Genomic DNA, 24,273 nt, shown 5'->3' with positions numbered 1-24,273 from the left:
GTGGGGGTGAGGTGTGTGTGCCCCAAGCCAGGGCACCAACAGGTGAAAGCCGTTTCCCCAAGGAGGTGCCATGGTGGGGGGCATCCCCTTCCTGGGGGTAGCAGTGGCCAGGCCCCTCTCCCAGGGGAATGCTGAGTTCAGAGCAAAGCTCCCATGGGAGCCCCTCTCCCGGCTGTGCTTGTGCTGGGTGGTGTTTGGGTGTCAGCACGTCCCTGTCCCCTCTGCTGCTTGCTGGGGATGTGATGACAGCCAGGGGATGGCACGGGCTGAGAGCGGGGACATCAGCCTTGAAATGCCAAGGTGCATGTGTGCAGTGGAGGTTGGCTTTGAACACCTCCTCATCAGAACAGAGGCGGTTTCGAAGCTGTTTGCGCAGCCTGAGGTGTCGCTTCATTGAAATGCTATTTAACCTGCTGGCAAAAGGGATGATTCCCACCGAGTCCTGGGGGGCCCATGGCCAATGGAGCTCCCCTTTACAGTGCTCTGCAGAAGGGAAAGGTCTGGTTGCTGGTGTGTGCTCCATGGAGCAGCCTTGCCCTGGGTCTCCTGCCCAGAGCCAGAGCACACCCATGTGCAGGTTCTCCATCTCCTTACCATTTGTTTGCTCCTGCGAAGGGGGTTTGTGTGAGAGCACCGATTCAGATGCTAATTAGAGCTCTTAATTGCTGGAGCTGCTGATTGCCTGTGTTAAAAACAGTGCAGTGCAGGGCTCTGATCTCGGGGAAATGTTTCAAAACAAAGCCCTGAAAGGACTGGCAGTTTCAATACAGAACAAGCTGCAGTTTATACCTTACCTGTGTGGCTGCTGGGCTCCTGCCCAGCTCCTCCTGCAGCCTCTTTCCCCAGGGACCTGCCCTGTGAAAACAGCATCAGAGCAGAGGCAGGGTTTGCTTTATGCGGTGCAGGGTGAGTGTTGATACTGCACCTGGAGGTGGTGTTCTCAGTATCAATACTGCTGTCGCTGTGTGGTTATTGCCATCGTGGCACTAAATCCATTTATCAGGTCCCAGGGTGCTGCTGTGCTATTACCTGTGCGCACACAGGACACTCGGTGCCTTCCTGTGTCATTAAAGCCCCATTCAAGGCAGTTTGTCATGCCAGCGTCTCTCCTGAGGGGCAGCGAGGCAGGAGATGGGTTGGGAAAGGATTTTTCTCCAAAGAAAGGATGGATTTTTAACCAAGTTATCCCTGAAGTGATTGAACGGAAGCAGGAGGTGCCCCAGGACAGGCACTGCTCAGCACCTTCCCTGCATCTTGCCTGGTGCTGGGCAGCCAGGCAGCAAACTGTTCTAGCTTAAGGCTGAATCTGTGGCCTGAAAGCAGCGTAACTTCAGCCACTGCTCTTTCCAGTGCCATTGCCCTTTGGTTCTGGCCTCTGTGACTGGTTTCTGTCCTGCAGCTTGAACAGAATGGGGTAGAATAGGGTAGAATAGAATGGAAGTGACATCCAGTGATCATCTGGTCTAACTGCCTGACCACTGCAGGGCTGACCAAAAGCCGCAGCTTGACATTAAGGGCATTGTTCAGTTGCCTGTTCAACACTGACAGGCTTTGGGCATCCATCACCTCTCTGGGAAGCCTGTTCCAGTGCTTGACCACCCTCTTGGCAAAGAAATGTCCAGTCTGAACCTCCCCTGGTGCAGCTTTGAACCATTCCCAGGCATCCTGTCTCAGGGTCCCAGGGAGAAGAGGCCAACACCTCCTTGTCCACATCCCCTCCTTAGGAAGCTGCAGAGATCCATGGTCCTGTGCATGGAGGGAACCCAGTGACTGGCCAATACACGACCAGGACCATAGTGCTTGTTCTGATCCAGGCAAGGTGTCCAGTGCTGGGCTGGGAAGAGGGGAGGGAGGAGGGCACCGTGTGCCTGTGGAGCTGCCTGCACGTCCCCGTGTCGCAGTGCTGGCAGCGGCTGCAGCCACGGGGCCATTTGTTCCTGCCGGGAGTGCGGGTGGTGATTGAAGGTGTTTACTGCCTTCAACGTGTAATGTCTTTCCATTGTGCCAATGTCTTTCCCCTGGAAGGGAAAATCAATACCCAGGCTAAATCTGGAGGCCTCAATATTTTTCAGCGAAGTGCAAATCAATATGGATTTCTTCAGTTTAATTTCAGTACCTGAAAGCGCTCATTCGGCCCATTTCCTGACCTTTCCAAGCCCTCAGGGAGGAAGATTATAAAGATTTGTTCAAATTCAACAAATTGAATCAGCAAATGCCCCACTACTTTGTTTGCTTCCTGCCAGACCTTGGTAAACAATGTGATAGCCCATCTTCATTGCGTGGCTCCTAGCACCGTGTCCGGTGTCATTCCCAGTGCTAGCCATGCCATCCTGCATCCATCCCACCAGCCGCGATTGTGCTGATGCCCATGGGCACCTCCATCACAGGCAGGACAGCCCAGGGTGGCCATGAAGGGGATGGGTGTTCATGTAGATGCAGCCACTCCGCCTTATGTGAGTCCCAATGGACCTGCATCGCACAAACCAACCCAATCCTCCTGTGTGCTCCTGAGCAGGGTGATTTAAGGGTGCTGCAGTGCTCTATATTTACCCTACAAGGCCTTTATGCAGTGCTAAATCACCGGTGATCACTGTAAATAGTGCAAAAGGAGCACAAGCCTGTAGGCTCCTCTGGCTGGAGCAGAAGACTTGGAGTAACTCAGTCACTGCCCTTGGAGCGATCCCGCTGGATGGGAAAAACAAAGACATCTGTGGTCTTCCATTCCAGTGTCAGGTATGAGGAGGCTGTCACTGTGGGTAAATGGGATTCTCAATCACAGGGTGTATGTGTAGGTGCTGACTGTAGCCCCATGGGTGCAGAGAGACCCAGCAATAACTAAGGGGAACTGTTGATGGCTTCCAGTAATCACTGGGGCCTTGATTTGCTGGTCATCATGGGCTTACGTTCCTGTTACCTCTCGAGGGAGGTTTTTAATTGCTGTATCAGTGCTGCAATAGATGGAGACTCAACGGTGACCCTGCCTCAGCCTGCAGAAGGTGCTCCCTCGCACCAAGAGCCACAGAGGGGAGATGTTACCTGGGCTAGAGCAGAGAGCTTTTCCTTTCCCCTTATCCCCAAGTCCAAATCTGCATCAGACTTCACCACAGTTTTCTGCAAGGGAAGCTCCCTCGGTCGAGCAGCCGCCTCTGGCTGCTCCTTTCTCCTCCTTGTCCTTTGCCCTTTCTTCCTTTGGTTTGTTGGGGTTTTTGTACTCTTTGCAATAGCTCATAAAAGCCCAGTAAGTCCAAGCAATTCCTATCACATGTTGTTTACTTGATGGACAGTAATGGCTTCTGGGGTGCCATTACTATATGTCATCCAAATCCAAATGCTGAGATGCTTTAAAGGGCAACCTTTCACTAGGAGCTGGACCAGCTTCTCCAGCATTGTTATCACCTGCCGTGAGTGCCTGCACGTCCATAAATCTTCTGCTGACCATGGCCACTAAACCCAGCTCTTAAAAGCCCCCCAGAACGTGTTCAATGAGGCTTTCACCGCTTGCACAGCCCAGTCTCTGTGCCGATAAACTCTTGTCATTAACCCCCCTTTCCTCACCAGGGGAGAAAAGCAGCCTGACCCACCTGAGTTTGTGTTAGAGAAGGTCATCAGGAGCTGGGGGCGTTTGGGATGGTGGGGATGGGAGCTTGGTGCCTGCAGTCGCATCTCTGGTGCTGCCCCAGAGCCAGGGGAAGCTCCCCATGGTGCTTCCTGATGGGTGCGCTGGGAGTGCTACAGGACACAGCAATGCAGGTAAGTGCAATTAGGAACTAATTATTGCTGGTTCTCATTCCCTGCTCCTGGCAGTGGCTGCAGCCAAGGGGGGGCCGTGTTCTTGGGGAGGGCAGCTGATGGCTGCTGCAGACCCACAAGGTACAGCCCTTGTGCGGCTTCTTTGTGGTCTTGGGGGCTTCCGGGAGATCAGATCTTTTGGGAAGCAACCCCAAATAAAGCAGCAGCCCTTGTGGCTACTGCTGCTGGGCAGCCCATGGGGTCCCATTGGTGCGGGTGTGCACTCCCAGACAGGTAAACCAGTCCAGCCACATCTCGGCTGGTCCCCACCACTGGTGACTGGTGTTGGTGATGCTGGTGCTGAGGCCCCAGCAGCATCAGAGGGAGCAGATTGATGGAAGCATTTGTGTGTGCCACTTCTCCGAGATGCCCCTTGCTCAAAGGCCAGCAGAGGGGTTTTAAGTCAAGCAGAGCTCCCTTTCTTTTGCTAAGCTGGTGTCTGCCACTGGGCTAAAGGAGCCAGCCAGGGATATAAATCATTCCAGGCTTGCTCTGGCCCTGCCAAGTGCAGGACGAGGCTGATAACAAACAGTGCTGGGATTGCACAAACTGGCCTCGCTTCCCATCTTTGGGGTTTGTCATCACAGCTCCTGGATGGTATCTGTCGGTGCAGGCTCAGCAGTGCCCAGGGGGCTGAAGCAACCCCGAATGGAGCCATAGGTGCAAGGAAGGGCAGGGATCTGTTATGTGTAGTGCAAAGTGGGATTTAGGCATTCCTGGAAGGATGTGGTTCCTGCCTGCTCCGACCGTTCAGGCACCAAGTTAATGTCTAGGGGGCTGCTCTCTCTTTACCCAGCTAAAGTTCCAGCTTCTTCAGTAACCCATAGGTGCACTGGAAAACTGCAGCGAGTAGCATTAAGCAGCAACTTGGTAAGTTTATCTGGATGAAATACAATAATTATCATGCTTAGCAGCTGTTGCTATTTAAAATAAGAAAAAACGGGGCTTGCATGGAAAATGTTTTGTAAACCATGTGCACCAACAATCTGTTCCAATGAAACCAGCCATTATGGAAACGGTATAATAGCAGGAGCTCATTATGGAAAGTTAAATTGCAAATCATATTTTGTTTCAAATGAGCTCGATGAATGCATAATCTGCCTCAAAGAAAGAGTTTTGTAGTTCTGATCCTCCTGCCAAGAGCTGAAGCTCTCGGGCTGCAGCTGCCAGAGAGGCCTGATTGTCCATTTCAAACTACAGGAAGTTTTGGTTTCAAAGGAAGATTTGAAGAGAGAAAGGGGGGAAAAGGGAAAGCAAAGGGAGAGAGAAAAGCAAAGGAGAAAAGGCAGAGCTTTGGGAACGCTGGGATAGTTCCTACTGCATCCCGGTGCCTGCGGGGCTGTGCAGGTTGGGCTCAAGCACAACAAGCCAGTGAAGGACCTGTGCAGCAGGAGCAAGGCGGGGGCTGGCCATCAATATTCCTCTTCCATACCAAGGGCATAGTTTATAAACGTGCAAGTGTTGCTTGTGCTTTCATCACTGGCTCTTCCCAGTGATTCCGAGCAATCTTGGAGCACTCAGCAGACTCACAGTAAATGCCATCGGAGCCCTGTGCTTGGGCTCATCCATGTTCATCAACTAAAAACAATGGCAAATACTCCAGTGAGGCTTCAAAGCCCCATCTGCTCCTGGCCAAGCTCCAGGGGGGGGAGTGCCAGTGGCCCATTCCCAATGGAACTGGTGCTGCACTGCTGAGCCATGTGAACGCTGCACATCCCTCTGCCTGGAGCATCCCACCGGCTCCTGCTGCATCTACATGCTAGCAGCACAGAGGAGCAGATAAAGCAGCAGAGCCTCCCCAGGAGCCGGGGATGTCCCCTGCATATCGATGTAAGCCATGACCACTGTGTTTTATTGCCGGTCTTAAAAAGAACATATGTAGTAATGAAACTTGGCAGGAGAGCCCGGCACTCATGTACGTATTCTGCAGCTGAATGGGAGCTGAGCAGGGATCTGCAGTGCTGGGATGGAGCAGGGGAACTGCCTGCACAGTGACTGGGCAGATGCTACTGGCTAAATTTAGGGATATTAATGACTGCCTAAATGCTCATCCCAGCAGCTCTGGACCATGGGAAGGGCTGTCCTGATGCACAGTTTCCAGCCTGTTCCTGGGACAAGGCAGCAGCTGGGATGAGGAGTCTGGGTGTCCCAAGGGTGCTGGTCTGAAGGGGCTGTGGGTGGTCCATCACCCAGGGACATGGGGATGTGGGAAGCTGCCTGCAGTGCAGGAGCAGGGCTCTGTGCCCTGTGCCATGCTGATGGCTGTCACATGGGTGCTTCCCAGGCTCCTGGGACAGCCTGTGGATGGGATGTACAGGCAGCCAATGCACGGCAAGAGCCTGTCCGAGGTCATCATATGGGTGTCCCCCCACCCATCCCTGCACCACCCCCCCGACACTGCAAAGGGCTCTGTGAGGAGCACAGCAAGGGGGATAATTGGGTGCATTGACTGCAGCTGCACTGAGGAGTGAGACCTGATAGCACCCAGGGCATCCCTCACCCCTGCTCTGCTGGAGCTCTGCAAGCGCTGTTGGTATCAGGGATGTGGCTGAGCAGAAGGTGCTGGTTTGACTCACCCAGCTCACAGCAAACAGTGAATCAAAGGAGCTGGTGGCAGGTAAAGGGCTGTTATTTGTACCTGTAACACCAGGGTGAGAGCGGTACGGTGAGCAGTGCTATGGGATGGATGAGGAACACCTCTCCCAGCACCCTGGGAGCACAGATGAGCTTCTGGAGACTCTTTAAATGCATCATATATCTCCAGAGAGGCTTTTGAGCCAGTTAACCCAGCAGCAAAGCCAATAGAACAGGCTAACGAGCGCTCGCTGACCTCCTGGTAAATAGCAGGAACATTTAACCCTGCAGGCTCATTTTTCACCTCTCTTTTTTAATGGAGAGCTATTTTCGGGTGCTGGCCGGAGCTCAGAGCAGCCCAGTGATCTCCTTGTGCTCCCCAGGCTTCATTAGCCTCTGTTTCCTGCCCCTGCTCAGCAAGCTGCAGCCAGGTCATTACTCTTTATTGCTGTCGGGTCCTCCCTGCCTGGGCAGCCTGCTCCTCCTGTCCTGGCTGGCCGGAGCCCTGACCACAGTAACATCACTGTCCTCCCCATGGGAACACCCTGCCACAGCCCCAGGGATTTAGGGTAGGTTTGGTGTTACCCCAGAGCATGCAAAGCCCGTGGCTGGTGTGAAGGTGCTGTGGAAAGCAGCAGGGAGCTGCCCAGGACAGACTGAACAAGCTACAGGAGCAAGAAGGTGGCATTAACCCCCCATGGACACAGCCTTCACCCCACAGGTGTCTGGGGTTTGGGGTTGGAGGGGCTGGGTACCAGTGGGATGCAGGATGGGGATGCAGCTGAAGCATCTCGGTAGGTGATGAGCAGCCACAGTGTGGCCAGGAGATGGGATGGGGACAGGCACCCATGGTGCCGGTGCTGGTGCAGATGCCCTGCCTGTCTCATCTCTCCTGTGCTGCTGCTCAACCCAGAAAGCTTTAGTGCTCAGGAATGGAGTTTGGTGTCTGGCAGCCCCCAGCCCTCGTGCCCCCCTCCTGCTCCAGCACAGCCCCTGTCACTGCCAGAGCCATAACCTGCTGCTGGCAAGGTGTGAGGGTTAAGCCTGGATCTGGCAGGAGGAGCCTTGTGCCGCAGAGACCTGACCTGCAAGTGGCAGCGTGTGGAATGCTGCCCATAACCGCTAATTGCATCCCCCCATCACCAGTGGCTCTGGGGACAGGCAGTGGGGGCACAGGGGATATGGTGCCTCCCCTTATTGCTGCTTGCACTGGGATGCTGCTCGGTGGAAAGGGACCATGGGGAGGTTGTGAACTGGGGTAGAATAGGGCCTGCTGCCCCTCCATGGGCAGAGCAGGGCTGCTGCTGCATCCCAGCGCATCCCAGGGACAATCCCATTAAACACCAAACCCAACAGCTGCTCGCAGTGCTGGGGGATGGTTAAAGACAGCAGAAGCAATTTGCAATTAAAATGTGTTTATCTTAGGAAAGGAGTCCCGGAAACTTGTAATGAAAATGGTTATAGAGAGGCCAAGATTTCTTCTCTCAAAGCTTCCTTTCTGAAGTCAGCAGCAGCACGGGTCATGTTGTCACCGCATAGACGCTAGCTGTGGCTCTCTGGGCAGTGCTGGGGACCCAGGATGGTGATCGATGGTGGGGAGCTATGCCCCAACACATCTGGAGCAGCAGCATGAACCACTGTGCCCAGAGGATGCAAGACAGCATCCACCGATGCAGCTCCTCTCAGGACCAAGTCAGTGCCAGGCACAATGTGGGCAGGCAGCCTGGGCTTCTATAGGTACTCCAAGAGGAAGAAGAGACCTGTCACTGGTGCGATGCTGGGATGTGCCTCAGCCCTGTTGTCCCTCTTGGTGTTTATCTCGCAGTGGTAACAAGAAAAAGGAACAGAAGCAGAAGAAGGGAAGCAGCTGGCTCTGGGCACATGCAGAAGCTATAAATCACTCTCGCAGTGCATCCCGGAGGCTCTCACCTCGGGGTTCAAGTGCCTTTTAACCTCTCAGATCATGAAGCCCTGCAGGAACTCTTTGTCTTGCTTGTGAGGTCTTTAAGTGTCTCATAGTCCAAAACCAAGCTGCAAACCCCCACTGTGGGCTGCTGGGGGGGCAGGTTCACCTCTGGCACTGGTTAAATGTCCTAGAAAGGGGGATTGAATGTGCTTTATAAAGTGTGAGAGCCAGGAGGGCAGAAATCCCACATCTGTGAATGGGAACAGACACTGAGCACCAGCTTTCTGAGACTGGAGCTGCCCCTTGCCCTGGGTTAACTCAGAGCCCCTGGATGCATAGAGAGCCCAGGAGGAGCTTCCCAAGCAGATGAACCCAGCCCAGCTCGACACTAGAGAGAATCAGCTGGGTTGGAACAGACCTTTAAGGTCAAGTCCAAGCATTACGTGTCAGACACGGGGCTTGCTGCAGCTGCTGCTCATGACCTGTGTCCTATCCCTTGGTCTGATCATTGTTTTAATGAGCTGCAGCATCTCACGAAACCCAGCACAGAGAACATTGTATTAAGTGACTGTGAAAAGAAATAATTCATCTCCACAATGCCCGTGGTTTGGGTTGAAGGGGGGAAAACCACAGCTCCGGCAGCTCGACTTCCCCTGCCAGGCCACAGAGAGGCAGGGTGCTCATTAGCTTAGATCATCCCTGCTCCAGATGCAATGGGCTTTCAGAATGGTTACACACATCAGCCCCACTGACAAGAAGTGGCAAAGGGCTTCGCACCCCCAGCCTCCCACCAGCACCCTCTGGCTTCACTGTGATCCCTGGGTTGTCCAACCCGCAGACACCTACAGCTTTCCCCACCCGAATAACTGAGATGTTACTGAGCCCCAGACCTTGCCCTGTGCCCCCCAACCTTTCCAAGCTGCTTTCTCCTGCCCTCTCCAGAAAAGCAGCTCTGAGAGGGGCTGGAAAGCAGGAGCCTTTCCTTGTGACAGCCACGGAGCACAGCACTGATTTGGAGGCTGAAGATGCAGCCATGGAGGGTCCTCAGAAGCCAGTAGGTTTGGTCAGTATGGATGCATCCCCTGATTATGGCTTGAACTGGATCCTCCTGACATCCCGTGCTGGAGCCTGCACAAGCCAGACTGGGTTTGGCACTGGGTGCTGATGAAGAGGTCGGCCCAGGACCCCGCACCACTGTGTATCTGCTGCAGCACACGGGGCCGTGCTCTGCTCCCTCGTTAGTGGAGCCCGTTAAATCTGCTGCTGCACAAGGAACACATGAAGCAAGGAGGGAAATGAGCATGAAATGCGATGGCACGGCTGGCCAGGGCCAGGCCTGGGCAGCTGGAGCATCTGGACCACAGCGGGGGCTGCGTGAAGCCAGGCTCTCACTAAACATCATCAATAGGAAATGACTGCTCATGAGCACAATGGAGATTATCATTCGGCTCTTAACAACCCGGCACAGCTCCTGTCTGATGTGGCGAGGCTCCAGCGGTGCATCTGCATTAGAGAAAGTATTACTACTTTTGATGGAGGAGAGGGATTACAGGAGAAATCTGCATAAATTTATTGGTAAATGTCATTTAGCATATGTCCAAATGTAATGTATCAGGGTTTGTGGTGCAGGCTCTGACTCACACAGAGCTCTCTTTCTCTTCCAACAGACAGATAAATAACCTCAGGACAGAATTACCTCACTGGAAGGAGCTGATACTCAATCGCTGCTGCTCCAGGTGAGGAGCCGGCTCCAGGCAGCCGGAGGGGCCAGGCTGGGGATGTGGGGATGCACGTCCTGGAGGAAGGGTTTCCTTGCAAAGGCACGAGCTCTCTGTTCCCACAGGCCCCTTCAGGCTGCCTGTTTGGGTTAATTTCACAGCTGCTGGGCTCATTCTGTCCTTGATTAACTCTCAAAGGGATGTGCTTATCCACAGAGGCTCTTCCAGCTGCCTCGGCTTCAATCTCTTTGGTGCTCGCCGTGTGATGTAAGGCTCTTTAACACAGGGGCTGTGATGGGGAAAGCATTTTCTGGCAGCCAGAGCCTGTGGCAAGCCCAGAGCAGGTCCCACTAAACCACATCAGCCCCAGCGCTTGGCTGAAGCTGGATGCCCATGTCCATCCCCACAGCCACCATGAGGCTTTAATGGTGATACCAGCCTGACAGAGGTGAAGGAAGCTGGATGTGACAGGCATGATGGACCAGGACAAAGAGCTCTGTTCCCCAGCCCATGTCTGTCCTGCCACCTCCTTGTCACTGTCTGGAGGAACATCCCTGGAGGGGTTTGGGAGAGCGGCTCTGGACAGGAATGAGGGAGCTGCTTCTTGAGAACCAACCGGTCATTGGCTTCTGTAACCATAAATGCAGTAAGGCGCACTCAAACACCCTGCGATGGGAGGAGGGACCATGCACACCTCCCACATAACCAGTCCGTAGCTGCACACGGTGTGACCTTGCACAGTGCTCCTGTGTCTTGAGGAAGCCAGGCCTGAGAAGTGGGAATTCCAGCCTGCTTTGAGCTCCAGCCCTGGGAATGCTGATCCCAAAGCCAGTGCTCCCAGGCTAGGAAGCCTCTTCCAGCTGCTGGATGGCCACATCTGCAGTGACTGCTGGCCTCGCTCCGGGCGCTCTGCTTTCACACATCTCCCCCAAGCAAGCAAGCCTTCCACCATGACTGCCTGATAGGCCTTATCGCCTTGTTAGCAATTAATATTAGCACGGTGGAAATTGCTAATATGAGATATACAATAATTAGAAAGCCACTTAATTGCCCAGCAGCTCCTAAACTCTGCATGCAAATGTGGCTTCCACCCCCTGCATTAAGGAGAATGGCACAGGAGGACAAAACCATCCCTGAGGAGTGGGTGAGGCCAATGCAGGGAGCTGGAGCAGGCAGGGGAAGCTCCCCACCCTCCAGGCTGGTTGGGAAGGCTGGGTTCAGAGGGCAGCATCCCTGGAGTGCTGATGGAGCACACATGGGCTGGGATCAGCTCAGACAGAGCTCAATGCTCAGGTGTGCCTCGTTGCAACAGGATGAAGCCTTTTCTCCCACACCCCGGTATGGGGTGAGACTGGAAGGAGGAATGCTGCTCCTGGAACCAGCAGATGCTTCGTGTATAATGGCAGGTACCCAGAAGAAGAAAGCAGAGGGACTCCCAGAGTGCTTCCCAGGGGCTGCCCCATGCAGGGGGTGCTGCAGAGGGGTGAGGGCAGGCAGCAGAGAGGGGCTGGGCAAAGGGGAGCCTGTCCTGGAAAGGGGTGACCCTGCAGAAGGCTCAAGGGCACAGGGCAGGTACCACTGCCTAAGATCCCAAAGTGATGCTGTGGCTTGTGATCCCTGGGTATCCCCATAGAGAGGAGGTTATCTCTGTACAGCGCCAGTTACATCCAGCGGCCACACTCCCAGCAAGGTGTTAAGAAATGGCAGATTCCTGGCAGGAGCTCTGAGAGCTGCTTGAGGTCTGGAAATCTGCTACAGAGGAAAGAAGACAGAGGTGAGCCCGTGCGTCTTGACAAGAGGGGGTGAAAAGATCCCTGGATTGTGGTCTCCAGGTACCTGTGTGTGAAGGGTTTGACAGCAGGTGACATAACAAGCTGCTCCATGAGACAGATTGCAGCTGCAATCCAAGCACGCCTTTCGACAACGGGTGGAATTAATCTGGGAACAATTTACCAAAGGGTGCGTAGAAGGCTTGACAAGGGAGGCCATGAACGATGCTCCACCTCAGCTCGCCCTCTGAGCGAGGGTGGTGTGTCACCTCGCCTCACCTCGCACTGAGGGGGCTCTGGGTCCCCATGGCATGGTCCTGCTCCTGGTGGTGCCAAGAGAGGACACACATGGGGCAGGCAGGGTCTGTCCATAGGGAACCGCACACAGCAGCGGATCCAGGGAGCAGGATGGGTTGAGAGGGGATAGCCGAGAGCCCTGGTGCTGCTACAGAAGGTGACAGGAGCAATCTCACAGCGTGTCCTTGTGTGCTCCCACCAGCACCTCCACTCACACGTATTTAGTCTCTATTTGGAAGCATTAAGCGCAGAGGCAAAAGTACCTGCATAGAAAGTGCTGGATGAGGCCGTTATCGCTGGGGGATTAGCAGCTGCTGGTGACTCAGAACTAAGATGACTCAAGGAAAGGCAGCATCCAAGGGATAAAGTCAAACCACGGTGATCCCATCATCAGCCAATTCCACACACTCAGCAGCGTCTCTGGAGCGATTAGTGCGGCCGCACAGGGAGCTGGCACAGGGAAAGGGCTTCCTTCTGCCTCTCCCCCCCCCGAAAGTCAGCATCTGCCGGCTGCGATAGCTGCAGCCGCGGCCAGCCAGGCCTGGCCGCATGGGGAAGGAGGGCTCCAGAGGATATGGAGAAGGGGCCTTTGATCCCCTCTAATTAACTCTGATGTCAAATGTGTCACACAGCTAAGAATTAGGAAGAAAGCAGGGCTTGCTTTGATGTGTGGTGCAATGTGGATGTGGCCAAGGGGCTGTAGAGGGCAGAGGTGAGGGGAGGCAGGAGAGGTTTGAGCAGAGGGCTGATGAGCACTAATGGGACAGGCTCAATGTTCCCAATGCTCCAGGGAGCACCGTGGCACTGGGAATGGTGCAGAAGCTGCTGTGTTCCAGGTCGGTTGGGGCCTGGCAGTGTCTGCTCTGCACGCAGAGGGCTCAGGCTTCTCAGTGGTGCAGGATCCACATTCTCTGTGCTTGAATGATGGATGGCACTGGGAGCAGCCACGTGCATGGGGCTCTGTTGTGGATAAACCAGTACCAATCTTGCCCCTGGATGTGACTGTGCGGTACCGGGGGAAGTTTCCTGCCCTTCCTAGAGGACACAACCACCCAGCACAGGCACCGGCACGTTTCCCTGCAGTGATCACTGGGGCATCGCAGTGATGCAGAGGATGAGATCACTGGGTCCTGCTCACAGGGACCACGGGTGGCTGTGGACCCGCTGCACTTGGGGGGACCAGAGGGGTTTGGTGATGGACGGGGGTCTCCAACAAGCTCCTTGGGTCTCCCGGCAGCGAGCTCCTGGCCGGGGGATTCTGCGGCTGGAAACGGCGCCTTGCTGGATGCTTCCAACCCTGAACCCCCGAACCCCTGAGCCAGGCTCCCCCCGGGGCTGCCGCCTCCGCCCGTCCCTATCCCGGTGCTAAAATGACCTCTAGTGGCAGGCGGGGACCGGGGCCGGTTGGTAGCCTTCAGGCGCACCAGCTCCGTGAGCCAGGGCTCCTCTTGGCTCGCCCCATGCCGTGATCACTCTGGAGCCTACTGACGGCGCTGGCAGCGGCGGGGCTGGCCCTCGGTGGCTTTGCTGAGGAGCACTTTGGTGCTGCTCGAGTACCACCAGCCTGTGCCGGGTAACACTGCCCATGCACAGCGGCAGGGGCAGGAGCAGGTGGGCAGGCACCATCTCCTCCAGCCTGGTACTTCCAGGCTCCCCACATCAGGGCCATGGCAAAGCTGTGAGCAAGGGAACAGAGCAGGATCCTGCTGCGGGACACACAGGAGGGAGCTTGGCAAAACCCTCGAGTGAGAGGCAATCCCCAGAGCCAGCTCATGGAGCGTTCAGAGACAGTTTCACCACGCTGCTGGCAGCGTTTGGATACTCAACACTCAGCCACTCTCCTCCCGGCCATGGGCCACCATCCTCCAGGCTCAGTGGGGCTGCAAGCCCTGTTTCATGCTGCTGAAAGGCATCAGCTCCTTCTCTCACGAGGTGGCAATGGCGAGTTAGTTTTGTCTCTTCTTTCGCTGAGCAGGATAATTAGGGACTGGGAATTCATCAAGCAGCAAGTTCCCGCTGGGAGCGGGGATGGGATCCAGAGGTGGTGCTGAGCGCTGGCAGTGACAGCGGCATAACGAGACAGCATCTTCCCAGAGCGGATTCCCCAGAGGAAGGGGAGACGTGAGCCCTCTCCACCTTGGGGAGCTGGTGGGGGGCTGAAGTGATGCCTGTGCTTGCTTGGAGCCCGAGCCCTCTGCTCTCTCTAGCAGTGAGGTTGCAGAGGTCTGTGCTCCGATGCCAGACCCAGGCGTGGGCTCATCCCATGGCACCGTTTTGGGACAGGATCAAAGGAAAACCCTCTGCAGAGGAGATCTCGCCTTCAGTTGGGATCATGACCCCAGCAGAGCACCATTCCTGAGGGACAGGCTCTGTGTGGGGTGCACAGTGCTGGCTGAGCCTGCTTCCAGGCAGGAGCAGCAGTGGTCCTCATTAGGAGGAAGCTTCCTAATGAAGTTCTTCAGGTGGCTTTTGTGACTGCTTGGGTGAATTAGCTCTGATTAGCACAGAAAATGTCACTTTTACTCCAGAGCCCTGTTCACACAGAGAGGAGTAGTTTGTTCTGTTCTGTCTCTCCTGATTCATTCTGTGCTGATAGCAAACCCCTGCCGAGGAAGGAATGAGCTCTCACCTTCTCTCTGACTAGCTGACTGGGTCTGTTTTCTTCTCCCTAGTAGTCAATTCAGACGTGCATGTAAAATCATGAGAAAGGATGCCCAGACTGGAGATCGGTGGGAGCTCTCCATGCCTGTGAGAAGGACCTGGCTCCACAGAGACCATCATGGCTCCATGAAGGTATCTGAGTCCAACTCCAACCCCTGGATCTGTTGCACACAAGGCACCGAGAGCCCATGAGCATCTTCAGCAGCGCAGGACACAAACCACGGTAAAAGACACTCTCTTAAGGAGACCCAAAGTGTTGTTTTCTGAGCAGGGCACCGGGAAGGGGCCGGGTGTTCCCAAAAGCCTGTGGGAGCAATGGGCTCTGAGGTCTGGGCACACCGTCACCACAGACATCGCCAGCTGCCCTGGCTCTGCTGCACTGCAAGTCTCAATTAATGGTTGGGAAGCAATTTAGAGATGAAAAGCACAAACGTGTCACAACCCCAGAGAACAGGTTGGTCAGGATGAGGCCTGACCCACAGTGATGTTTTGCTGGATGTTTTCTGGTGGCACTCACGCATTAAAGTACCAGTTTCTGCGGTGCTGGGGTCTGAAACACAGCCACCTTGAAATGAGCATCTGCTTCCATAGGGCCCCTATATGCCTATGTGCAGTAACAGGACAGAATCCACACAAAATTCCCTTCTCCATTGCCTTTAACACCGGATTCCAGCAGAAGTGGTGTCTTTTTGTTCAGATGCTGCATAGCAAAGCAGCTGTAGGTATAAGTGATCCCAAAACATCCGAGCATCTCTGGTGATCCATGAGAGCAGCACCAAACCTGTGGGGAGAGCCAAGTCCCTCGTTAATCTTGGGAAATAGATGTAGTATTGCCAAAAAGACCAAAGCCTGTGACATCAAACTGCTATTCAGTGTCTAGGTCCTCTCCTTTGCCTGTTAATTATTTCTTCTCCCTTTCACTTCATAAGCTGCAGAACAGCTCCTCACAGATATCCATTACATTTATTAGCATTTAAAATAATAAATAACACCTTTCTGGGCTGCTGGGCCCATTTGTCCCAGCCAGTGCCACCCCAGAGGCTATCCATCAGCAGAGCAATGGTGGTGTGATGATGTACGATGCTGATACATCATCTGAGTACCAGCACCCTGATGCAGTGTCCTGTGCAGGGCATCACTCCAGTTGTAGATGGCTGGCTGGTGGTGCAGCCCTGACCATCACCATCCTTAATCTTTATGGATTGTCCTGGAACCATGCTGGATTTTTCCTTGCAAAGGTGACTGTGTAGTTTATGGCATGACAGGCAGATGCTGGAGCTGAAGCTTTAACAAAACCAGTTCCACATCTGGGAACCGCTTTGGGCTCAGACAAGTAGATAAAGGACATCCTGGGCAACTCACTGGGCAGCTGTGGAGGAAAAGGAGCTTGTGGCCTTCCTCCAGTTCCCAGGCATGGGTACAAATGTCACAGCCAAGCTCCTTCTTCACTCTCCCAACAGAAGGGGCAATGATTCAGTCTGGGCACAAACTAAGAGAATTCTGTTTCTTGATCCCATAATCATTCTGGGTTGTTCTGGGAGTAAGTGGAGGATTGACAGCTCCCCAACTGGGCTATCAGCACACTTCCCATGTATGCACCAAGTGGTGCCTGTTTTGAGGCAAAGCAAACCAGGAAACCTGCTTTGGTTGGTTTCAGTGCTCAGCCAGGACAATGGCAGAACATCCAAAACCAAGAGGATGTGCTCTGATTAGCCTGGGTCTGGTTCTGGCAAAGTTCCTCAAGTCACAGTGGCAGAGATAAGCAAAAGTCTGGGTTTCCTTCTCAGCTGATACCATTGTCTATGGAAAGAAACCTGGAGGGGTGTGTTTTCATAGAGGGCTCTCTCAAGGCATGTTCCTCCCTCTTTCATGCTGCGCTGGCTTTTGGGATTCGTGGTGAATAGGAGGTGCTGCTACCCCTAATGCGTTCACTGACTGCGTACAGATGTCACATACTGGTTCCACTGCTTGCTTCCATTCTTCAGCAATGCAAAGTACAGACATTTGCATGCTGCTCCTCTTGTCTCATTAGACACCTTCTCCTACCCCCCTCCAGGCTCCAAGTTTTGGTTGTTGTGCTCAAAATGTAATGATTTATCAATGGTAATAAGTTGGTGTGATGCAGTGTGTGACAGGGTTTGGTGTGTCTGCGGTGTGTGCACATGGAGGCACAGGAGCTAAGGACAAGTGAGCAGGAGCAGGTAGGAATCAGAGTTTGGGACTGGTTTTGCTTTGGGTTTTTAAGTGTATTAATGGTATCGTCACTCTTAATTGAAGCTGACTTTAACCAGTGCCTGCCCATGGCGGCTGTGCTGCCTCAGAAGCCGGACTGATGACTCTGAGCCTCACAACCGTGCCTTGGAGAGCAATGTGGACATTCCAGCCCAACGGGCCACGTGTGCCCTCGGCCTGTGGGCTCCCATCGCTCAGCCCCTGGGTGCTCGTGGCAATGCAGGGTCCTCTTCTCCTACACAGAACTCACAGCTGAAGGAAAACCCAACGAACAGACAGAACACTTTGCTCCTGACAAAGCAAACTGAATCAGGAAATGCAAACGCACCTTCCCACTGTGCCAGCCTGCTTATTTGTGTGTCCTTGCTCACGGGGCTCAGAAGCTACCAGAAATAGTTCACCCTTCCTGGTTTTGAGGGGGTTTTGGGCTGCTTTCTCTATTGTTCAGCGGTACAGGAGGTGTTCTGCAGACCCCCAGGAACAATCCTGTCCCAGCCCTTGCTCCGAGCACTTGTGTGTTTCAGAATGAAAGCAACAGCGACTCAGAACAGGGGCTCGATGCTGCGCAGCAGAGCTGGGCATGGGTAAGCTGCTTCTAAAGCAACAAAGTGGTAAATGAGATGTTCCCTACACAGCTCCTCATAATCTGTAATGGGAAAACACCAAAACCACATATTAAAGTATAGTTTCTCTTTATTGCTCTTTTTCAACTAATGTGTATGACCTATAAGACTGACAGCATAACTTGGGTTAACTTCCTTGGAAAAGTTGGACAGCAACGTGCTGCTGAGGGCATTTGGAAGCAAAAGAGTTAATACCGTCACAGAACCAACTTAAAGCCACAAAGCCAGTCCTGATGCCAGCAGGTGTGCAGGGCACACCAAGCCTTAATGCTGTTCTCATTTTCAACTGACTTTCGGGACATACCCCTGCTCCCTCTGAAAGCCACAGGGTATTTCTGTGCCTCTCTAGGAGAGTCCCAGTTGGTTTTTAGGGTTCTAAATGTGGGTAGCAGAGAATGCCTTCTTACGTGCTACAACAGCAAGCTAATTGTTATGACACGAGCATTTCTGCTGAGCATGGTAAGCATCCTTTAATGGGCACTTCAAACACGGTGTAAGATGGATTTGTCCAAGTAAAGCTGTGACAGCATCTCGGGTAGTTGGGATGCAATCACACATCCTCCTGTGTGGCTGCTGCCCTGACTTTCGCTGCTCCCACCACCCTGCTGCCAGTGGTCACTGCTCCAGTGCCACAGCTCGGCTGCTCCTGGGAGCATCCCTTGCCCTGCTCGAGTTCGAATGAGCAGTGTTAGCTTGAACAGGTCATCACCGTTCCAGCTGAAATGCTGGATGGAGCAACCAAGCAGGTTCTGCTGGACTCGGGAGCAGGATTAACCTGGGCTGGGCAGTGCTGTGGAGAGCCGGGGGGTGTAAAGCTGCTGGTCACCTCGGATGTGTCATCTCCTGGCTGCATGAGCAGCCTCTAAGGCAGGGCTCCATTGAATCACAGAATCCCAGACTGGTTTGGGCTGGAAGTGACCTTGAAGCTCATGCAGCTCCAAGCCCCTGGTGCGGGGTGTGCTGCGTGTACGGCTCTGCCCACAGCTGACTCACAGCGCATCAATCCAGGGTGATCCACAGCACACACACCTGGTACTCAGTGGAAGCTGGTTTAAGAAATGGCAATCTGGGAATGCTGCTGTTCTCTGACTATTGAAACTAAACCCAAGTCAATCTCCTCCCCACTCTCTAATAGAGGCAAATTGTTCTACATAGAACCTACTCAGTATGGAGACCCCAGGTACCCTTGCTCATGCTGATCCTTTTACCCTGGAGGGGATGAAATCCCTAAGTGGCAGTTGTAGGGTTCAGATATCAGAAGTCTCCCAGACATTTTAGATGAGGAGTGTTTTTTTCCAAACCTTTCCTATTTTCACTCTAACGATGTACTTGTCTTTGGACTGATTTGTTTGCAATAGCACTGCGCAGGTTCCAAAGGTTTTCTCTTAAAATGCTTGTGGCCAGAGGATCACAAAATGAACAATTTTAAAGTGACGGATTGGGAGTTTGAATAAATGGGTGGACGTGCAACCAGTACATATACCGGAACAGTTGGGGGTTTAATCATGACATTGACAGAAGTATGAAGCCCACAAGAAGGTGACTAATTGTATAACTTACTTTTCTGCAGCGTATTAGTGAGCAGATAACTGGTAGAGAAAAAATGAGGATTCATACCGAAATGTGCACAGTATAAATTACTTGGTCTTGTAAAAAGCTTAGATGCCTGGAAAGGAAGAGAAGTGTGCGTCATAGATTTGTGGAAATAACAAATAGCTCCTTTAAAAAAGCAATAATCTGCATAATAAAGCATTAATAGATATCTTAAGTCACAGTCATTGCCTGCATAATGAAAACTGTAAGATGATAATGATTATTCTGCCCTCATGCTGTTTATTTTGCTGTTAGCACATGTTTAACTTCCTTATTACTGCTCAAGTTCTGTTCCCTGTTCTAATCAATTTCTTTTTCCCCTCCAGATGCACCATTCTGCCCTTGGAAACAGCAAACTGAAACCTGCTCTTGTTTGATTTATCAGTCACTGTGTCAGGTCTCTGCTGTCAGAGTGATGCTCGGCTGCGTGTCAGTCATTTGGCAGTGGGGAATTCAGCCGTTTGTGTTCCCATGGGGCATTCTGAGATGCAGGCACACAGACAGAGCACTGTTATCTTCCCCTGGTGTTTTTGTCCTCTGTGCCCTGTGCCTCCTGCCCCGGGTGCTGTCAGCTCTGCAGGACAGTGGCATAGGGATCGCTCCTCTGATGCGGTTACACTGTCATTTCCAAGCAGGAATGGAAACCTCATGATCTCCTGTGCACATTGCTCACCAGCGAGGGAAATAAGGGGAATGCTGCTGTTGCTCCCCAAGGACAAAGCAGGAGGGTGAAGCTCATGGGATGCCAGGAAAGTTCTCCCTTCCCTTCACCAAGCACCGCATGGCAAAGCCATTGCATCTCAGAATCACAGCATCATGAGGGGAAGGGAACCCTGGAGATCACTCAGTCCAACCCCTGCCGAGGCAGGGCCACCCAGAGCAGGGCACACAGGAGCGTGTCCATGGTGGGGTCTGGGTGTCTCCAGAGAGAGAGAGTCCACCCCCCGCCCCGGGCAGCCTGTCCCGGGGCTCTGCCACCCTCAATGGGAAGAAGTTCTTCCTCGTGTGGAAGTGACACTTGTTGTGTTTTAGTTTATGGCCATTGCTCCTTGTCCTGCCGCTGGGCACCACGGGAAGGAGACTGGCACCATCCTGCTGGCACCGCCTTTGAGCTGTTGCTGTGCTTTGATGGGATCCCCTCTCAGCCCGCTCTTCCCTGGACCAGCTCCCGCAATCTCTGCTCCGCACAGGGATGCTCCAGACCCCGATCACCCTCGTGGCCTCCGCTGGAGCCTCTCCAGCAGCTCCTTGTCTCTTGCACTGAGGGGCCCGGTACTGAACACGGGGGGGCACGGGGGGGGGCCAGCCTGGTGGTGACAGGAGCCGGGGGGGGGCAGTCCCGGTAACGACTGTCCCCTAGGGGGCGCTCACCGCTCGGAGAGAGAGGGCGTGGCCTTTTGTCATAATGCGCTGGGTCACGTGGGGCACGCACGCCCTCACGCGGGGAGGGGGTAGCAGGACGTGTGTGTGGGCGCGGCGTGCCCGTGCCGTTGCGCCTGCGCTGTGACGCGTTCGCGGCGGCCCGTGCGGTTGGGGCCGGGAAACCCCTCGGCGGGACGCGGCGGCACTAGGGTCGCCATCGCGAGCGGAGGGCCCGGTAGCGCGGGGGGGCCGAGCCCAGCCTGAGTGGAGCCGGGGCTGCGCAGGGTCTGTGCCAGCGCCGCGAGGAGGAGCCCGGCGGGAGCCGCTGCCGCGGCCCAGCTCGATCGCTGCGGGCCGGAGTCGTTGCGGGGGCGGGGACCAGGGCCTCGCAGCGCCGCCGCGATGGAGCCCTGAGGCCTCCAGCGGCTGAGTGTGCCTGAGGCCGCGCGGCCTGGCCATGGCCCAGCGCCGCGGCCTGTGAGCACAGCCCGGCCCGGCCCCCGCGGTGGGCCCTCTCTCGCCGGCCCCAGCCCTGCGCGGAGGCCGCGCCGCCAACGGCTGCTGTCGGCGCCATCGAGGAGCGGGCACGGCCCGGCTCCGACCATGTCGTGCGTGCACTACAAATTCTCGTCCAAGCTCAACTATGACACAGTCACCTTCGACGGCCTCCACATCTCCCTGTGCGACCTCAAGCGCCAGATCATGGGTCGCGAGAAGCTGAAGGCGGCCGACTGCGACCTGCAGATCACCAACGCCCAGACCAAAGAAGGTGCGTGGGGCGGCGGCGCGGCCTGCGGTAGCCGCGCTTTGTGCCTCGACCCCGAGCATGAGGCCCGGCCCGCCGGCGGGCGGGAGGGACCGCTGGAATAAAGCGGGGTGGGAGCGGTAACGCGGTTCGACCGCGGTGCCGGGTGTTGAGGCCTCGCGGAGCTGTTCCTTTGTAGTCGGAGTGACAAGCACCTCCGGCTCTGCGCTTCAGACGCGGGGCTAAGCGCGGAGGAATACGTGGTTGATGTGGTACATATAGGGCTTACCAAAGTTTGGGTTTCCTGGCAGTCTTCTGGGAAAAATAATGCGGAAATGGAGGAGGATAACAACAAACCTGCCAGGTTGCTTTTTAATCTGGAGGAGAAAGCTCATAGTCGTGGAAATAGAAGAGGTGGCTGATTTGAAGAGAAAGTGGTTTTGTTGGCTCAGTATTGTCTTCAGTGGCCTTTACCCCACGCTTCATGGGAAAACTAGTTTTGTGCCTGTTGCAGGAAGTGCGTTTTGGATGCAGAGTTCATCTGTGAGTTAAGATTTCCGCAGGCCCTTTAAAGCCATTTGCACCTGAGTTTCTCGATTACACTCTGGAATTTCTTGTTAATGCAACTTTTCTACACCAAAGACATTGTCATTCAGATGCTGTTGAGCCTCATTTCATTATTCATTTATTCATCTCTAACCTTTTTTCATGGTTTTTTATTTCCCCTGGTACTATGTGTTAGCCACATCAGGGCAGCCCTGGAGTTCTATGGCAGAGCATTTATGGTGAACATACGTAAGAAATGTTCTCAGAAGTCATGATTCTCAGCCATGATAAGGGTTTCCTCTTACTGTGATATTTCAGATTGGTTATTTGCCGTCTTGATAAGTTTGCAGGTGATTAAATACTTTGGGAAGTGACTTCTCAGAAATAAAAAGACTTGTAAAGTGGTTTCATTTGTTCATTTCCCCCCCTGTGCTTCTGTGCCCCTCCTGCAACAGTCTTTTCTTTAAAACAGGTGCTGGTGGGGTTTTTCTTCCTGCTTGAAGTGTTAAAACAGAATAATGTGTTTGCTGCAGTAGCTGCAACTTCAGCCCCAGCCTTTAAAGTGGTTGGGCCTAAAGCTCATGCTTTTTCTACAGATGCTTAGATTGTTTTGAGGAGAATTTCTGTGAAGAGACTCAACAGCACAACTTTGGGGCCTCAAGGGTGCTGTTGGCTTGTGTGATGTGCGTAGGTAGAGATGCGCTTCAGAAGTCTTGAATTGTTCCAGTAGCACTGAATAAAATTGTCAAGAGCTGTTGAAAACTGTTTCATGAAGGGCTTTGCTGCAGAGGAGACTCTGGGGTTTCTCTTCAGTTGCTGCTGTACTTGCAGCTTCCCAGCACTGGCAGCCTGAATGGCCACTGCCTGACGTCACTCCTGTAACAGGCTAGGCTGGGTAAAACAGCCTCGAGACCAGAACGTTGGATGGTGGTAAACTGTGATGGAGCCCAGTTATCATCAGCAGAACGAAAACATGTTCTGAAATAGGCCAGAGTTACAGCAGGTGAGGAGCAGGAAGCAAAGGTTATAGATGATAAAATTATGCTCTTGAATGTACTACCCCATAAAGTGGCCCTCCAGAATCCAATGCAGTTCTGCAGAGGTTGTTGCTTTGGTTCTCTGCGTAATCAGAATCCAGTGGAGAACAAGCATCTGCTTCACTAGGTTCTGTTACATGTGATGTTGCCTGAAGGTGAAGCTAAGGAAGGTATATCTTTCATACTCTAAGAGCATTGCTCTTGTGTAACAGGGACGGGATCCTCCTCTGGGTCAGTTGTGTTGCACTTTGACTTTTGAAAAATCAGTATCAAACTCTAAATTACAGATTAGTGACACAGGTACTTACTGAAGCTTTTGTAAGGGCATTTCTCTGTGCAAACACAAAAATCCCCCAGTAATTTTCAGAGCAAGGCTGCAGAATGCATTTCAGCGCAATATATATGCCAAATTTTTGGTTTATATGCATAACCATGAATTTCAGTTTTTATCAATCATATTTGATGCCTAAACTCTCCTTCAGAAGATAAAGGAACAAAAACTAGACCAGGATATTCTGCCTCAGTGGGATGTTTGGAGTGCTTACTTGTGGACATACCACAACTCTGTGCAGGAGTCTGCACTGAATGTCAGCGTGATCTTGGAAAGAACAAAGTGAACCTTGAATGAAGATGACCGATTTGTTCTGGTTTTTCCAAGTGCTCTGAGCTTTTATGGATCAGTAACTGTTGCTTTTCACAATGGATATGTGTAATACAAGCTAAAAGTAAACAGGATTTTTAGCTCTTTTTGGCTCTTTATAAGATGCTGGGAAAGAATGGGTGGCTGGGACCTGTCTAAAGGGGATGGGTGTCCTCTGTGCTTACTCTGTAAGCATGTTCTGTAAAAGCAGAATTCCCTTCAAAAAGATACTCGTTTTGAGTATCTTGAATGATGAATTTAAACTCCTCTCAATTTGATCTGAATTTCTTGACCTGTCTTTTATAGTAGATGCTTTCCCAGTGTTGTGGAAGAACTGCAAATCCTGTAACGTTCTGACTCAAAGCACTTGGGAAATGTGCTGTTCTCCTTATCGAGCAAAATGATACAGGAAACCAAACCTGGGACTCTGAACTGGTGTTAGAGGAATCATCTGAAGGGCAAAGGGTATGCTTCTAAAACTTGTCCCTTGAGCTCAGAACTTGCCTGAGTTCAGTGCTGGAGTGTGCACTTGACCGTTTTAGTAATGCCACCATGTGATGTCTTGAAGACAAGCTCGTGCTGACTGTGAATGAAGTCACTTGGTCTCACACCTGACGTTTGTCTGTCTGCTGGGATGCCTTCAACACTCTGCCAACTATAGCATTTTAGGGAAGACTTTTAAGCAAGTTTCAAACCCAGCCCTTTGCTGGGCAGTTAGTTCCATGGTGCAGTGCTAGTCTAGGGCATTGCTTTGGTTCCAGCTCAGAGTGTGGTGAATTCC

The 24,273-nt window shown here is 53.2% G+C and overlaps 2 protein-coding genes across 9 annotated transcripts in view; one reads left to right on the top strand and one right to left on the bottom strand.

The window, feature by feature from the left end:
• Positions 1 to 24,273, bottom strand: part of PALB2 (partner and localizer of BRCA2) — a 168,884-nt gene that overhangs the window by 27,776 nt on the left and 116,835 nt on the right. The window lies entirely within an intron of this gene.
• The window catches only part of RBBP6 (RB binding protein 6, ubiquitin ligase), a 28,773-nt gene continuing 25,387 nt past the window's right edge, over positions 20,888 to 24,273 (top strand). For 5 of the 8 annotated variants that reach the window (XM_061349119.1, XM_061349125.1, XM_061349117.1 and 2 more), the window contains exon 1: positions 20,889 to 21,293. In XM_061349119.1, coding sequence (XP_061205103.1) covers positions 21,128 to 21,293 — 166 coding nt within the window. In that variant the 5' untranslated portion in view covers positions 20,889 to 21,127. Of the gene's footprint in view, positions 21,294 to 24,273 lie in introns of all 8 variants that reach the window. The other 3 variants (XM_061349124.1, XM_061349121.1, XM_061349116.1) reach the window with 2 other exon arrangements.

The sequence above is a fragment of the Neopsephotus bourkii genome, unplaced genomic scaffold (genome assembly GCF_033783945.1).
Source record: "Neopsephotus bourkii isolate Nb327-2 ecotype Australia unplaced genomic scaffold, CSIRO-AGI_Nbou_v1 NB_384, whole genome shotgun sequence".
In the NCBI taxonomy this organism is placed as follows: domain Eukaryota; kingdom Metazoa; phylum Chordata; class Aves; order Psittaciformes; family Psittacidae; genus Neopsephotus; species Neopsephotus bourkii.
The sequence above is the reverse complement of the archived record's forward strand: the minus strand, read 5'-3'. Positions and strand labels throughout refer to the sequence as shown.